Source organism: Trichoderma reesei (assembly GCF_000167675.1).
Source record: "Trichoderma reesei QM6a unplaced genomic scaffold TRIREscaffold_4, whole genome shotgun sequence".
NCBI lineage: Eukaryota > Fungi > Ascomycota > Sordariomycetes > Hypocreales > Hypocreaceae > Trichoderma > Trichoderma reesei.
This window is the reverse complement of record NW_006711151.1, coordinates 1,471,193-1,486,096: the sequence shown is the minus strand read 5'-3', so window position 1 is coordinate 1,486,096 and position 14,904 is coordinate 1,471,193. Positions and strand designations below refer to the sequence as shown.

The following is a 14,904-nucleotide window of genomic DNA, read 5'->3' as shown; positions in this document are numbered from 1 at the left end:
AGTAGCTTCTGCCCATGCCTCATACCAGTCACATCTCGTGCATACGGCCTCACCTGCAGCTCTAGGGCCCAAACCCTCGGCGATGGGAGCTGCATTCGAGCATCCTCCGGGTGACCACGTGTACAAGTCTGTCCAGTGCTGTGCTGTTGTTGTTACCGCTGCAACTGTTGTCTCGTGGCATTCCTGCCAACCACTTCGGCCGGAGTCCGTCAACCTGACAATACATACAAGCCCCTCAGAGCACAACCACAAAAGGATGCAAATGGCGGATGGACGCAGATGGAAAAAGTGTTGCCATCAGGAGACAATCCGAAGCCGAAGGCGCCAAGAAGGCGCCTCCCTTCAACTGCTCGCCTTGTTTCCGCAATTCCCGCAATCTATTGACGGCGGAAACTCTAAGCCGCGAGGAAGTCAAGGGAGAAGAAAAGAAAATTGTGCAGAAGCAGAGGCTCAACAAGACGTAATAGCGGCCGCGAGTTATGCTGGCGCACCTGTAGATCACACGCCCCTCCGGACCAGATTGTCGGACACACTCAAAACGGGGGGCGTGTAGCTTTTTGGCTGCGTCCCACGAGCCTGGGTGCGCTACACGGCATTTGCAGTCGGCTCAAGACAGCAGGCAGAGGCGGTTCTTCTGTCTGGATTGACATATTCTTCTCTGCCAAGGGAGGCAGATATGTTACCAATATCGGTCCAGGCAGGGGTTCTTCCTTGTCGCTGGGGATGGAGGCGTGATTGTCTCTGTGAGTTGTTCTCCGTTCGAGTGGTATCTCTGTCTCCCCTCTCTTACCGAAGCATTTCCATAATATAGCGGAGAAGAGCTGCAGCAAGCAGTGCGTGTAAGTTCATCGGGAACCACAAGTCATCAAACCCGCAATGGTATTGTTGCTAGCACAAGATTCCAAGGCCAAGCCACACGACGACAGAGGAAAGACCGTGGAAGCCGCGCGGGTGTTTGGCTCGGCCTGCAAGAGGACGCACGGCCTGGTGTGTGGCATGATTGCTGCATGAATCAGTCGCTGCTCAATCATCCAGGCTGAAGCATTTCGGATAGGGGGGCCGCCCGTCCTGGACCTGATGGGGCATGGGGTGGGAGCAGCAAAGAGCGGGAGCATGTCGGTGTCTGGCATTTCTTTAATCAAGGGAATTAGGTTGGGTGGGAGCGTCAAGCCAAGGGGGGGAGGGGTGGGCCAAACAGCTTCCCGCGACACCTCCTCCTGGGCTGCTTCTCTGGCAAAGGTATATTATCCGTCTCCTGTCTTGACCCTTCATGCTTCTCTGCATTGTCAACCATCTTGATCTCTTCTTCTCGAGTCTCGCTCCATCACATATACCTTGATCACCTCTTTACCCCTCACTTGACCAGCAGTTGCATTCCTGTGCTGCTCTCTTGGCTGTTGGCTTATACCACACACTTGCCCTGCACACCTTGGCATTCACATCACCTCGCTGCCTTGACACGCTACCAACCACATCTACACCCTCCCTTTCGGAAACATACAATCAGAGGGTAGCGCTTCTTCAGTTCAGCACTGTGAGCGTCAGATCTGGGCCAAAGAACGGACAAGGAACAAAAATCTCTTCATCCGAGTACAGACGGCCAACTCCCTCTTCACGGGCTGAACCAGGGCAATAGACAATCGGCGGGTCTGGGACTTGGGCACATTGATTCACTGTCCGATAGACATATCATCGACTCATCACCCCCTCCATCCTTCAGAGTCCCATTTTCTCTTATACTATAAGAGACCGGTTCATCCTTCTTCTCGTCACAATTTTGCTTCATTATCTCACATACACAACACTTCACCATGAACACATCACCTGCAACGACTACAGCCGCAGCTGCTATCCAAAGCTACATGGCTGGCCCCAAGATCCCCTCAAGCCAGACACCCTTGGCCTCCCCGCCTCCCGCCTACACTCCACACACAGCACCCGATATTGCTTCTCAGGTGCGGCAACAACTGCGAGAGCCTTTCATCATGGGTCGGCCCTCCATGCCCGAGGCTGTCTTGGAGGCCTTGGCGACCGAAGACGAGGATGAACAAGACCAGGAGGAGAGCATCTCCCCAATCAGCCTCCGCATCAACACATCGGTCCTCATCTCCAAGAACAACAATTTGGTGTGTTTGACCGACACGCCTGCCAGCCACGCCAACGCAATCGCCAGGGCCGTGGTCAAGGCCATCCAAGAGAACAGCTCCGGCCAGTGCGGCATCCCCATGATTGACGAGGATGGCCGTCCTCGGCCTGTCAAGATTGAGGTTGACGCGGGCATCACCGTCGAGGGCTCAGGAAACATTGTCGGCAACGAGGCCGTCGTGAACGAGGTCCTCCGCCAACGCGGCCTTGGCCGCAAGAGGGCAGCGGACTTTGATGATGAGAGCGATCTGTCTGCCCCTCCAACGAAGCAACGCCGTGGAAGTGGCAGCATCAGGAGCAACTCCCCTTGAGAACTAGACCTGCACGTCTCGAGGCGTTTGTTTTATCACTCATCTACTCTCATCATCTGAGCCGGCGTTATAATTCACGATGCTCTTGGGAGCATCGCCATGCCTTCGCGTCCGGTCTACTTGCTTTACGTTGGAGCACTTGGCGTTCAGGCACCTTGGTCATGATAATATACCCACAAAGGCAATGCCTTTTTCTGTTTTTGTTTCTTCATGCATACTCCGATGACGAGACATCGGAGGATGGGGGTACCATTAGGAGAGGAGGAAAACACGTGGTCGACTGCTTCTGGAACAATCCAAGCAACAACCTTGGTGACTAGTACCATGAATAGACCTACTTCTGACAACAATCATCTTGTCTTGTGCACACTGTGACTGCCGTGGCCCAGGGGTAGTAGTAGCTGGAATGAGAGTCACCATGTGACGGTTGGCTTCACCCCTCTCAAACAGCATTGTAGTTTTTTCTTTGTCGACTTGGTATGCAGTTGGTCCGTCTTATCACATGCCGAACGTGGAAATAAAGAAGAAGAAAAAAGAGAGAAATGAAAAACAAAGCCCAAGCACTCAAACTCCGACGAACCCCGACAGAGCTAGCAAAGAGCGTGCTTGATGCTCACGAATTGACCCTCCCCGACAATATTGTTGTTGTTGGTTCGGCATTCTCAAGGTGTCCGAAGCCTCGCATCACTACCATATTAGTAGTCTGTTGATACCTTATTTTCTACAACGCCGCCGTCATGAATGAAGTGCTACTAGTAGTAGGAAACGTCATCGGCCGCGTGATGCGGACTCCGCGCCTCTTTTGGGGGGGGGGGGGGGGGGGGGGGGGGGCCTCTGTGTCAAAATATCTGGTGATTTCTCTCTTGGCGGAAGGACTAATATCTGGGATGTGTTGGCCGAGGCATCAAGCAAGGCAAGATATGAGGAGGAGAAGGAGGATGGATGATGGAGAGAAGGGAGGATGTAAAGAAGGGGGTGGTCCGAGTTGAGATTGTATCCGAAGCTACCTTACTACTACTAGTATTGCAAACCCCGAAAGAGAGCAAAAGTCCATCGCCATCACCATCCCAGTCGTTATCGTGAATATGAAGAAAAGGAGTGGTAGTACTACTACTACCAAGTCCATGCGAGCGCGAACCTCCACGTGCTCTTATGCTGTTGGTCCTACTACTACTAGTTGGATGTGTCAAAAGCAAGAGACAACATTCCCGCCACACCTTCTTTTCCTTCTCTCATCTAATTTTTCTTTTTTCCCTTCCATTTGTTTCGGCCGCTGCGGGAGAGCCGCCCGATTGGATCAAATCTTATGGCTCAGTTTTGAGAGCCGCATTCCTCTCGCCCTCCGGGGAGAGACGTCATCCGTGTTCACCTTACCTTGATATTACTAGTTGACAAGGCTTTTTTCAGGTTGGGCTGTTGGTTGGAAAATGAAAACCACGTTTATGTGAGGATCAGCTTGACATGGGGCTAGGCAAGCAACTCCGATATTCTTCTGCTCTTTTTATTGTTATTGTTGTATTCTGAAGATTCGCATGAGTTGGTATGTATTTGCTGTGGGTGCTGCTGCTGTCTCTTAAGATAAGGGTCGAGGTTGAGCCAAGGCTCAGCCCCCGCCAGTCTAAAAATCGTCCTGGCCATTGCGCTCGATCGATTTGCTTGCGGTTGTCGGGATCTGATTTGACGGCGCTCCATCTGTGTCCCTCTTTTTCTCTCTCCCTCTTCCCCAAGCAGAGCGGTTCCCTTAGGTACCTATGTAGATCGCCTCTCTTAGACGCGTCTCTCTCATCGCATCGCAGCTCGCCTTTACTCACCACACACTCCCTGCATCTGTTTGTTTGTTTGTTTGTTTATTTGCTTCTCTCTTTGTCCCCATTGCTGTTTCTCCTCCTTTTTGGTGCTGTTTGGCCCTCCCCTGTCATAGCTCACTCACTCACTCAAACCCCCCCCCCCCCCCCGTCTCACCTACATACATACCTTACCTTACACCCTCTTCCGTGATGGCCGACCTCACCATCCGCAACCTCACCATCACGCCGCTGGAGCTCGTCTCGGTCCAGCGCTTCCAGGGCGAAAAGGTGCGCACGGGCAACGTCGTGGCCAACGTCACGGGCACCATCACCAGCTTCATCAACGCCACCGACTTCTCCGCCCACCGCCTGCTGCCCCGGGGCGACTCGCACGACGCCCGCGACGTCTCCGTCCACCTCGACCCCTTCCGCGCCGTCCGCACCGACGTCCGCGCCCCAGACCCGGCCGGCCGCGAGATCCTCCGGCTGACGTTCCGGGCCGGCGACCGCCGCTATGAGACGGACGTGCCCAGCCCGTCGCGCAAGTCGGCCGTCATGAAGCGCATCGACGGCGGTGATGACGACGATGACGACGAGGATGCCCTGGACCTCACCGTCGTCTACGTGCCCACCGGCGCCTTTCTCGCCGTCTTCTCCTCCGCCAAGCTCCACGCCTGGATGCGGCAGCTCGACGACGCCTGGCCGCTGCCGCTGCTCTCCATCCCCGGCACGCACAACTCGCCGACGTGCCACACGGCGCTGCCCTCGGTGCGGTGCCAGTCCGTCGGCGTCCCCGAGCAGCTGCGCAACGGCGTGCGCTTCCTCGACGTGCGCGTCTCCGTCAGCCCGGACTCGGACGCCCTGCCGCTCGTCCACTCCGTCTTCCCCGTCTCCCTCACGGGCATCAAGTACTTTGCCGACATGCTCGCCGACATCTACAGCTTCCTCGACGCCAACCCCAGCGAGACGGTCCTCATGAGCCTCAAGCGCGAGGGCGCCGGCCGCGGCTCCGACCACCACCTCAGCCGCCACCTCAAGGCCAGCTACGTCGACCGGCGGCCCGACCGCTGGTGGACCGAGCCGCGCGTTCCCTCGCTCGGCCAGGCCAGGGGCCGCATCGTCCTCGTCCGCCGCTTCGCCCTCGACGACCACGTCGCCCGCGAGTCGTGGGATGGTCGCGGCTGGGGCATCGATGCCCAGCACTGGCCCGACAACTGCGAGGACGGCACCTGCGACGGCGGCCACGTTCGCGTCCAGGACTTTTACGACGTCACCGAGAGCAAGAACATTGAGCGCAAGATTGACTACAGCCGCGGCCAGCTCGAGCGCGCCGCCGAGCGCGAGTTCCACGTCGTTGGTGGCGCTGCTGCTGCTGCTGCTGCTCACCACGACGAGTCGACGGCGACGACGACGACGGCGCTGCCCATCTTTCTCAACTTCTTGAGCGGGAGCAACTTCTTCAATGCCACGTGCTGGCCCGAGAGAATCGCCGCCAAGGTGAATCCCGCCATTGTCGAGTATCTCTGCATCCGCCACGGCGAGGACGGCAAGGGGCCTAAGCAGCTCAAGGTCGGCGCGGGGAGCACCGGCATCGTCGTCACCGACTGGGTGGGTGCGAATGGCGATTGGGACTTGATTCGGTGCATCGTGGGCTGGAATGCGAGGTTACAGCTGCCCTGAGGTTGGGATTCAAGGGGGGTTTCGCAAGCTGTGAGTGGCATCTTGCATGGTCTCTATGTGTGCAAACACAATGTGGTGAGAGGAAGAGGAAGAGATGGGATTTAGACTACGTCACATAGGCAAACCGCGCATAGAGCGCAGATGATACGATGTTTTATAAAATAGATTATGCAGGGATATATATAGATATATAGAAACCATATATGATGCTGCTCCAGCGTGACACAAAAGCTGACCTAAGTAGGTCATGTCATACATCTCGTTGATCCTTTTGTCATGTCTAAGGCAACCAAGTTAGCCATTGCGCTACCATCATTTGTATCAAACAAGAAAGATTTGAGCAACCATGTCAGTTCTCCAAGGTGAAACTTTTTTTCGTCACGAGGAACTCGGCCAATGTAGATAATAAGGTAAAGTCATCATGATGGTAGGGGGTCCGAAAGAGAAGAGTAAAAAAAAGGATGCCAGCTACATACCATTTCCGCGGCCAGCGCGAGACATCGGCGATGCCCACCTAGACTGCTTCATACAATTGTCAGCTCCCGGCTACACATGAAGTGCATCAAGCATAGGAATAGTAACAGCATTGACATCGTATGTCTGCCTCATAGTTAGTTTACGTGCTTCAGCAATGACGGTAAATCAGCTGCACTCACTATCAGAAGGTGTAGGTTTGTTCATATCCAACAACGCCCGAAGGTGTCGTGGTCAGACAGTGTGAATACAAAAAAAAATGACATTTCATCACAGTAATACGACGCCAAGATTGGAAAAGAAAGTTTTTTTGAATAGTAAGTACCTATGGTTGGACGAGTTAGCCGACAGGTACATTCCCAGCTTGAACAAGGAATCAATTCCTATGGACCACGATCAGGTGACGAGATCTCATCCTGAGTTCTCCCTCCCCTTCACCACGAGGATTGTACGTCCTCGCTTTCTCAGGGATGAAAGGAAGAGAGGCTCGATATGTCCGCCCGTTCGTTCAAATTTTCATCATGTGGAATAGGTTGAGCCGAGAAGGGTTGTGGAATTACCTGTTGACAGTCTGAGTTAGCGAGCTAGCTTTGACAACAGTGGACGGCATATAATGAAAAGGCGTCGAGATCTCTGGTCAGACAAGGCTGAAACTTATAAAACACGGTATCCACATCGTATATTAAGCATGAGGAATCCCTGAGGTGTCAAATGTTCATCATACAGAGAGGGGTAGGCAGTCGACAATGGGGGGAGAGAAGAATGGAGAGAGCAATATCACCAACCTTTTGAAATTGCAAATCACACTGAGTGGCATCGAGGGCGTTCCATCCCTAGTACCTGGACATCTGAGACGCGTTAGCAGAGCTCTCCAACGTGCCAAGGTCTGAGCAAGAAGTGATCCAAAGCTTGATCAGTGAGGTTGTAAAAGAATTTACATAGTCACCATGGTTTGGTATGAATTGGATTGTTCATGAAAAGTAAGGCATCATGTAAGGCGCAATCAGGAAGAGACGAGTGCAGCTTACCTTGACAAGAGTCCCTCAGCCACCAGAGAGCGCACCGGAGCGCGCACTTGCAGCTCCGGAGTTGAGCTTCTTCTGGTGGTTGAGATGGTGAAGAAGAAGAAAAAGAGAAGCTTGGAAAATTTCTCGGTAGAATTTAAAGCAGCCCGCGCTAGATCCGCTTTAGCGCTAAGCCAAAACAGAGCTTTGCAAGGGTTGAGACTCGAGAGGCAGCCGCAGCCCCGCACTCGGTGGCGCAGATCTCATCTGTGGCGGTGCTGCCAACGCATTAGCGCGCTGCATGCTTGCGTGGCGAATGTCATTTGCCGGATTCTATGGTAGTGCCTAGTATATAGAAGCCCGTCACTTCCCGTCGCCTCTCCTGAATGAAGCTTCATCTTCAACCTCTTTCAACCACCTTCTAGGTGAAAAAGAAGCCAAAACTTTTCCTCAACATGGCGTCCGCGGGGGCGATATGGGGCCCAGTTGCCCTGCGTCTCCTCCGAGCCGCCGTGTCTCGGACGACAGCCGTGGTCCGGGACAAGCTCGCCAGCGCGGCGAAGCCGCTGCAGAATCCAGCACTCCAACCAGTCGCCGTTCCCGTCAGAAGCGGTCGACAAGCCATCAACCCAGCGGCCCTTGCCGCACAGCAGCAACGAGGTGCCCGAGGCTTCTCCAGCACCTCGGCCAAGCGTGCCAGCAAGGCCGTCCGACGACTCCTCAGCTCCGAGAGCGCCGCTCCTCGACTCGATCGATCCAGGCTCCCGAGCTCCAACACTTCTCGCCAGGTTGCTCAGTTCTCCGGACGAGCTCCTTTTGCCAGTGCTCTGCGACCCAATCTGACGGGCGGAGCCATGCCCCGGACTGCCGGCGGCTACAGCCTGGGCGGCGGTGCCCGATACTTTTCCCACACACCAGCAGCCCCTGCACAGGTCGTGCAGAATGTCTCGCAGGCAATGCGGGCCTTTTTCCTCTCCGGACAGCGAATCCGGTACGACGGAGTGGGACCACGCGGTGAGGCCCAATACCGGGCCGTCTCCGTTGTGGAGGATGAGGCCATGCGTAAGCTGGCCGCCATGCCCAAGTTTGCCCCTGGCGCCTACGTCGACTTCCAGCTGAGCCCAACCATCACGGCCATGAGCCCTCTTGCTGCCGCCATCGTCCAGGCGTCCGGCACCTCCGGCTTCCAGGGCCAGACTGTCGTCCCGAGCCTCAACACTGAGGGATTCCTCGACGTCCTGTCGGCGGACTTTGGCCGCGCCTTGAAGGACCTGACTGCCATCTATGCAGACCTCGAGCGGCTCTCGGCCTTGGGCGACCTGCCGATATCTCTCGAGTCAGGCAATCTGCTCCGGGTCCGATTCCCAGGCGTCGATGTCGAAACAGTAGAACGACTCTGCGATGACATTGGTGTCCAGCGGGGCATTGTCAGCCAAGATGTCGGGTTCGAGAGCGCTACCGGCGCAAAGATGGCGTTGAGATTCCCTTTCGCGCCAGACTCTGCCAAGGCATTGACGTCCCCTGGAGGCTCGGAGAGGTCTCTGGAAGGACATGAGCTAGACGACATATCGTCTCTCGGCGACGAATCCTTCGTCCACGAGGCTTTTGCGTACGAAAACTCGGAGAATCCCTGGATGTCGGAGACGGACGGATATGAGAGCATGTCACCTCCAGTGGAGTCGGAGCAGCAATGCTCTGACGAGTACGAGGGCCTTGAAGGCATCTACCGGTTTCTCGAAGAATGCGACAAGGCCAAGGGCCGATTGGGCTGATGCAGATGCAGCTGTCTGCATGCATGCAGCAGGACGGGGGGCAACAACGCAGCCAGCAGGTCACAACGACAAGTGACCGTGTCAGAACCAACACAGCATACGACGTTATGATATTCGAACCTCCACGCTCTTTTCTTTTCATCTTCTTTGTATTAACAACACAACCATTTAGCTTAGCTTAGCTTACGACGCGAATGAAGATTTCCTTTGTGCATTTACACACCTTGGGTACTTGGTAACTTCTTTTCCCACGTAGAGACTCATGAACGGCCGATGCATGTTTTGCCACGAGACTCGACGTCGGCAAGACCTCGCATTCTCAGGTCGCTGCTAGACTAGGTATGTCGTCTTGTTGGACCTGAGGTGCCCTTAATAAAGCTGGCCTTTCGACACGTTTCCGCCGGGACTGGAGGGATACGGTGGGCCCTTGAGGAGATTGGTATTGGTCGAAATGTCCTGCAGGAAGAAGCCAAAGGAGAAGAGATAGGCGCAGCAGAGGTCGCAGTTGATGACAGAGACGGGCGACATGGTTCCTGGTGGAGGCTGGACGGGATTGAGCGGCATCGCGTGACTCGGCAAAAAGCAACGACGCTGCATTCAGATGTGCAGATGCAAGGTGTGCAAAGGTGCAGATGCAGAGGGTCGTATCTTATCGCTTATCGATAACACTCACTCTGTGCCTTACATGATCCAATACTACCTACCTACCTACCTAGTAGTAGACGCACATGCTCGGACATGGTCTAGCACTTGTCTGTCATTTGAGCTATTGGAGGCTCAGGAATCAACTGCTTAGGCCTCCTCTGAACTGCACCGGATGATGATCTACTAGTACCTCGAATAATGCAAGATACAAATGCAGATTCTGGGGAAAAGCCTTTACAGGTTTCTTTTATCAGATCATCTCGCAGCCTCTGATAACGCCACCGGAGATTGACTTCGCGGGGTTACTCGGCTGCCGACCAGAGACCCCCCCGGCAGAAGCAGCTTCTTCCCCACAGGACAGGCGTTGCCTCGGCTTGGAGCTTTGCGTGACCATTGAAACTCTCGCTCACCCTGTTGATAGTTCCCATCATTTAATAAGCTGACGGGCCTCTCCCATTTCTATTTCCTGCATTTGCCGTCTGCTGCTATCGCGAGATACCCTCAATTCTGTCCGTTGTATCTCTCTACTTCTCGTTGTCATCATCTGCACAATGTCTGGCCCTGGTGTCGGCTTCGAGTACCCTCCCCAGCCCGTGGCTTGGCTGAAGCGCGATGTGCTGCTCTTTGCAAACTCCATTGGCGTGACGGCCGACGAGCTTCACTATCTCTATGTAAGCTGCTGGATGCCGGCAGGGACCGACAAGTTCTTCTGCACAGGACGCAATTGACAGTGTGATATTCCAGGAACTGCATCCCAACTTTGCCGTCTTCCCTACCTATCCCACCGTCCTGCGTGAGTCCTCCATCCATCCATCGCAAACCATCTCCAGCATTGCATCTCCTGCGCCAGCCCTCTAACAGATGAGCACAAAAAAAAACAGCATTCAAGGGCGACTCACAAGAAGTCATCGACTTCTACGCCTCCCAGAAAAAGACCAAGATCCCCGGCGTCCCCGACTTCGACTCCCGCCGCGTCGTCGACGGCCAGCGCAAGATCGAGTTCCTCAAGCCCCTGCCCGTCACGTCGGCCGGCCGCAAGTTCGAGCTCCGCCAAAAGGTGCTGGGCGTCTACGACAAGGGCCGTCCGGGGTCCGTCGTCGACACCCAGCTCGAGCTCGTCGACGCCGACTCCAACGAGGTCTACACGCGCCTCCTCGGCAGCTCCTTTTTCGTCGCCCAGGGCAACTGGGGCGGGCCAAAGGGTCCCGCGACCGAGAGCTTCCCGCCGCCCAAGGACAAGAAGCCCGACTGGGTGCTGGAGCACCAGATCTCCAAGGAGGCGGCGCACCTGTACCGGCTCAACGGCGACTACAACCCGCTGCACGCGACGCCCGAGCCCGGCGTCAAGATGGGCTTCCCCGGCGCCATCATGCACGGCCTGTATTCGTGGAACGCGACTGCTCATTGCATCCTCAAGGCGCTGGCGGGCAGCGATCCCACTCACATCAAGGAGTACCAGGCCCGGTTTGCCAGCCCCGTGATGCCCGGCGACAAGCTCGTCATCAATGTCTGGAGGACGGGCGAGAAGAAGGGCGACTTTGAGGAGATTCGCTTCGTTGTTGCCGTGGAGAACGGAAAGGTGTGCTTGAGCAACGGCCGGGCTCTGGTCAAGGTGCTGGGAGACGTTGTGGGCGACATCAAGGGAAAGCTGTAATTGTATGTATGGATGTTTGTGCCATTTGATGTCTTGATCTTGAGGGCCATATGATGGGGTTTCCCTGTCAGCGAAAGTACATATGTCTTGCCTGTCAATTACAACCGAAAAATTTTTAACGCTTAGACCTGAAGAATAATTGACAAGTCCTGAGTAAATTGTTCGTAAAGAAAATGATAACTGCTGCCTCGTGTTGCGCATGCTGTCCAGCAATAAACCGCTGCCTGCGTCGGAATTATGTGGCCAAATTCTGCTGCCTGACTGAGCGTCTAACCTGTACCTACTTTTCCCCCTTATATCTCACCTCTCATCCCCATCTTCAGGCCCCCCCCCCAAAAAAAACATGCCTCTCCTCTCATGACGCCTCTTTGCCTCTCATTCCAGCGCAGTTTATCATACTAGAAAATGAGCCAGACGCATCATATCGGCCAGCGAATCTCTTACGATGGCGCGGCCTGCACCGTCCGCTTCATCGGCGGGGTCGCGGGCACGACAGGCACCTGGTTAGGCGTCGAGTGGGATGATGCCTCACGGGGGAAACACGATGGCTCTCACAAGGGCGTTCGCTATTTCACATGTTAGTTGAGCATCTACTTTTTTTTTTTTTTGCCAATATTCAAACAACTCTTGAAGATATCTCCTCTCTGCCCATGTCCCAGCAAGCCAGCTAGCTAACAGAGACAATCGTATGAAAATCAAAAAAATGCAGGCATATCAAAATCTCCCACGGCAGCCTCCTTCGTCCGCCCAACCCGCCCGGCAGACGCTCCGCAGAGCTTCCTCTCGGCCCTGCACGAGCGCTACGTGGCCGACGCCCCCGGGCAGACGCAGGGCAAGTCCAAGACGGAGATTGTCATCTCGGGCAAGGTCGCGCAGGAGATGGGCTTCGACAAGATCTGGCGGCGGCAGTCCCGGCTGCGGGAGATGAAGATTGTCGTCCTCGACGGCCTGAGGGTCGCCTGGGCGCGGGACGACGGCGACGTGGATGGCGAGACAGGCGAGCCCAAGACGATCAAGGAGACGGCGCCCAAGATTGTCGAGCTGGATCTGAGTCGGAACCTGTTTGAGAGGCTGGCGCCGGTGGTGGAGATTTGTCGCGATCTAAAGGATTTGCAGAAGCTTGCCATCAAGTGAGTCCTTTTATGTCCCGGTTGATCTGGTCTGGCTACGCCCATGCTGACCCAGAGTCTTCTTTCTTCTCTCTCTTTTCTCTTGGCGTAGCGGAAATAGGTTTCAAGATGTCCTCACCGATGAGGCTCTTCAAGGCGCAGAATCCGTCTTTGGGGGCGTGACAGAGCTGCAGCTGGGAGAGACGCTGCTGAGCTGGCAGGAGCTGTGTCTCATTGCCAGCAAATGCCCGTCTTTGTCCTCCCTCCTCGTAGGATCGAACCAGCTGGCGACTCTGCCACCTACAGGCGGATTAAGCTTACCATCGACTCTGACATCCATCAACCTGGAATACAACGACTTCACAAGCCTGTCAGACATTGCCTACCTCACATCACTCAACGCCCTTCGCCATCTACAGCTCAAGGGAAACAACATATCAGCAATAACCGCCTCGGCCGACTCCTCCTCCCCCGTCGTCGTCTTCCCTCCCTCCGTGCAATACGTCGACCTCTCTTACAACAAGATTGACGGCTGGGACTTTGTCGACAAGCTGCCGGCCGCGTTCCCCGGCATGACGGGCCTCCGCATCACGCACAACCCCATCTACTACTCCTCCATGGACGCCGACTCCAACGCGCAGTCCTCGGACGAGTCCTTCATGTTCACCGTCGCCCGCATCGCGCAGCTCAGGACGCTCAACTTTACGCACATTTCCGCCATGGACCGCACCAATGCCGAAATGTTCTACCTCTCGCGCATCGCGAAGCAGCTCGCCACCGTGCCCGAAGCCGCGGAGGATTCCATCAAGGCGTTGCATCCGCGGTACAATGCGCTGTGCGAGGCGTATGGCGAGCCGGATGTCATTCGCCGCGAGGAGATTAACCCCAATTTCCTCGAAGCTCGCCTCGTCACCACCGAGTTTCACTACGAGGACGCTCCGGAAGGGTCGAAGAAGACGAGGACCGTCAGGATCCCCAAGTCGTTTGACATTTACGCCGTCAAGGGCATCGTGGGCAAGATGTACGGCTTGAAGCCCCTCAAGCTACGTCTCATCTGGGAGACGGGCGAGTGGGATCCTGTGGCAGGATATGACGAAAAGGGCGGCGACGATGATGATGATGATGAAAGTGACAATGAGGAAGAGCTGGTGGAAGCGGACGGAGACAGCCAGACGGCAGCAGACGGCGCAGCCGATGACCAGGCAGGGCGGTGGGTAAAGAGGGAAGTTGAGCTGACGGATGGGCCCAAGCAGCTGGGGTACTGCGTCGACGGGTTGAGGGCAAGGATCAGAGTTGAGGCATCACGCAGCAATTAGAACACACGCTTTCACTAGATATAGAATAGCTGACGATGGATGATTATATTGATGTCTCTGATCTGTCGGTCTGCTCTTGGGCATGAATTTTCCTCCAATGGTTTCATCAAGTGACCGGTCCGACGACCCCACGGATTCACAGCTCGTCGGACGAAAGAAGAAGCTCGATGCGGATGCATCTTGCACAGCTCTACAGGTGGCTCCATGGGTACATGTTCCGCGGAGCCGAATCTGCTGACATTACGCGATGGAGAAGCAAATGTAACATGGAAAAACGTATGTACTCGTAACCCGTAAGGCGCCATCATACGTTCTGCCTACGTAGTACCTCACACGTATACTACTCTCACGTACCTTGCGCAAGATGCACTTACGAGTATAGCAGTCCAAGGCAAGGCAGATCCAAAAGTTCCAAAAGCGACATTCCCCGAAGAAGAACAAACTGTGGACACGCGGCGGTCAGCTTGAGAAAGGTTCCTCTTTATGCTTATACCAACTCCGCACAGAACAGGGGTTCGCCAAAAGTCGTCGTCGGAATCCCGCGTCTTGGCGAAAGGGGGGAAAGAGGATGAAGGGGGGGGCAAAGCTGGATGAGATGCTGGACCTATTGCATATTTGCGGAGAAGCAGAAGGCGTGGGGATGCAACATGACATCTACTGCCAGGTAGGTAGGTATGTGTCGGTGATGCGTGAGTGTATGTGAGAGTGCGAGTGTGTAGCCAAGGTATATAAGGAGCGTCATGCTCAGGTATGGGTAAACGGAAGATGTGAAGCACCAGAGTAGGATACAGACTTCTCTTCCCTTTGTCAAGTCAACAGCAATCATCGCAAGGCGGGCAGTCAACTCACCAAGTCACACACTCATCTCTTCACCCCCCTCACACAACAACAACAACAGCAACAACATAAGATGCTCTTCCAAACAACCGCCATCTGGCTCCTCGCCGCCCTCTCAGCCCCAGCCCCGGCCTCAGCCTCCTCCTCAGCCGCCTCCTCCTCCTCATCCC

General features: G+C 55.2%; 5 protein-coding genes across 5 annotated transcripts; all 5 read left to right on the top strand.

Annotated features, from left to right (window-relative positions):
• Positions 1 to 1,862: 1,862 nt before the first annotated feature.
• Positions 1,863 to 2,456, top strand: TRIREDRAFT_105106 (uncharacterized protein; the record flags this gene model as incomplete). Its single annotated transcript, XM_006963427.1, has 1 exon — positions 1,863 to 2,456. The coding sequence occupies one exon, from the start codon at positions 1,863 to 1,865 to the stop codon at positions 2,454 to 2,456; it is 594 nt and encodes a 197-aa protein (XP_006963489.1).
• Positions 2,457 to 4,453: 1,997 nt separating this feature from the next.
• TRIREDRAFT_57975 (phospholipase) lies at positions 4,454 to 5,923 on the top strand (the record flags this gene model as incomplete). The annotated part of the gene is made up of 2 exons (XM_006963426.1): positions 4,454 to 5,593; positions 5,639 to 5,923. The coding sequence occupies 2 exons, from the start codon at positions 4,454 to 4,456 to the stop codon at positions 5,921 to 5,923; spliced, it is 1,425 nt and encodes a 474-aa protein (XP_006963488.1).
• A 1,913-nt stretch (positions 5,924 to 7,836) lies between these two features.
• On the top strand, positions 7,837 to 9,173 carry TRIREDRAFT_76098 (uncharacterized protein; the record flags this gene model as incomplete). The annotated part of the gene is made up of 1 exon (XM_006963425.1): positions 7,837 to 9,173. The coding sequence occupies exon 1, from the start codon at positions 7,857 to 7,859 to the stop codon at positions 9,171 to 9,173; it is 1,317 nt and encodes a 438-aa protein (XP_006963487.1). The 5' UTR covers positions 7,837 to 7,856.
• Positions 9,174 to 10,369: 1,196 nt separating this feature from the next.
• TRIREDRAFT_21824 (uncharacterized protein) lies at positions 10,370 to 11,472 on the top strand (the record flags this gene model as incomplete). Its single annotated transcript, XM_006963017.1, has 3 exons — positions 10,370 to 10,489; positions 10,563 to 10,611; positions 10,700 to 11,472. 3 exons carry the CDS (start codon positions 10,370 to 10,372, stop codon positions 11,470 to 11,472), a joined length of 942 nt encoding a protein of 313 aa, XP_006963079.1.
• Positions 11,473 to 11,877: 405 nt separating this feature from the next.
• Positions 11,878 to 13,897, top strand: TRIREDRAFT_120813 (uncharacterized protein; the record flags this gene model as incomplete). The annotated part of the gene is made up of 3 exons (XM_006963424.1): positions 11,878 to 12,049; positions 12,182 to 12,602; positions 12,694 to 13,897. The coding sequence occupies 3 exons, from the start codon at positions 11,878 to 11,880 to the stop codon at positions 13,895 to 13,897; spliced, it is 1,797 nt and encodes a 598-aa protein (XP_006963486.1).
• Positions 13,898 to 14,904: the final 1,007 nt, after the last annotated feature.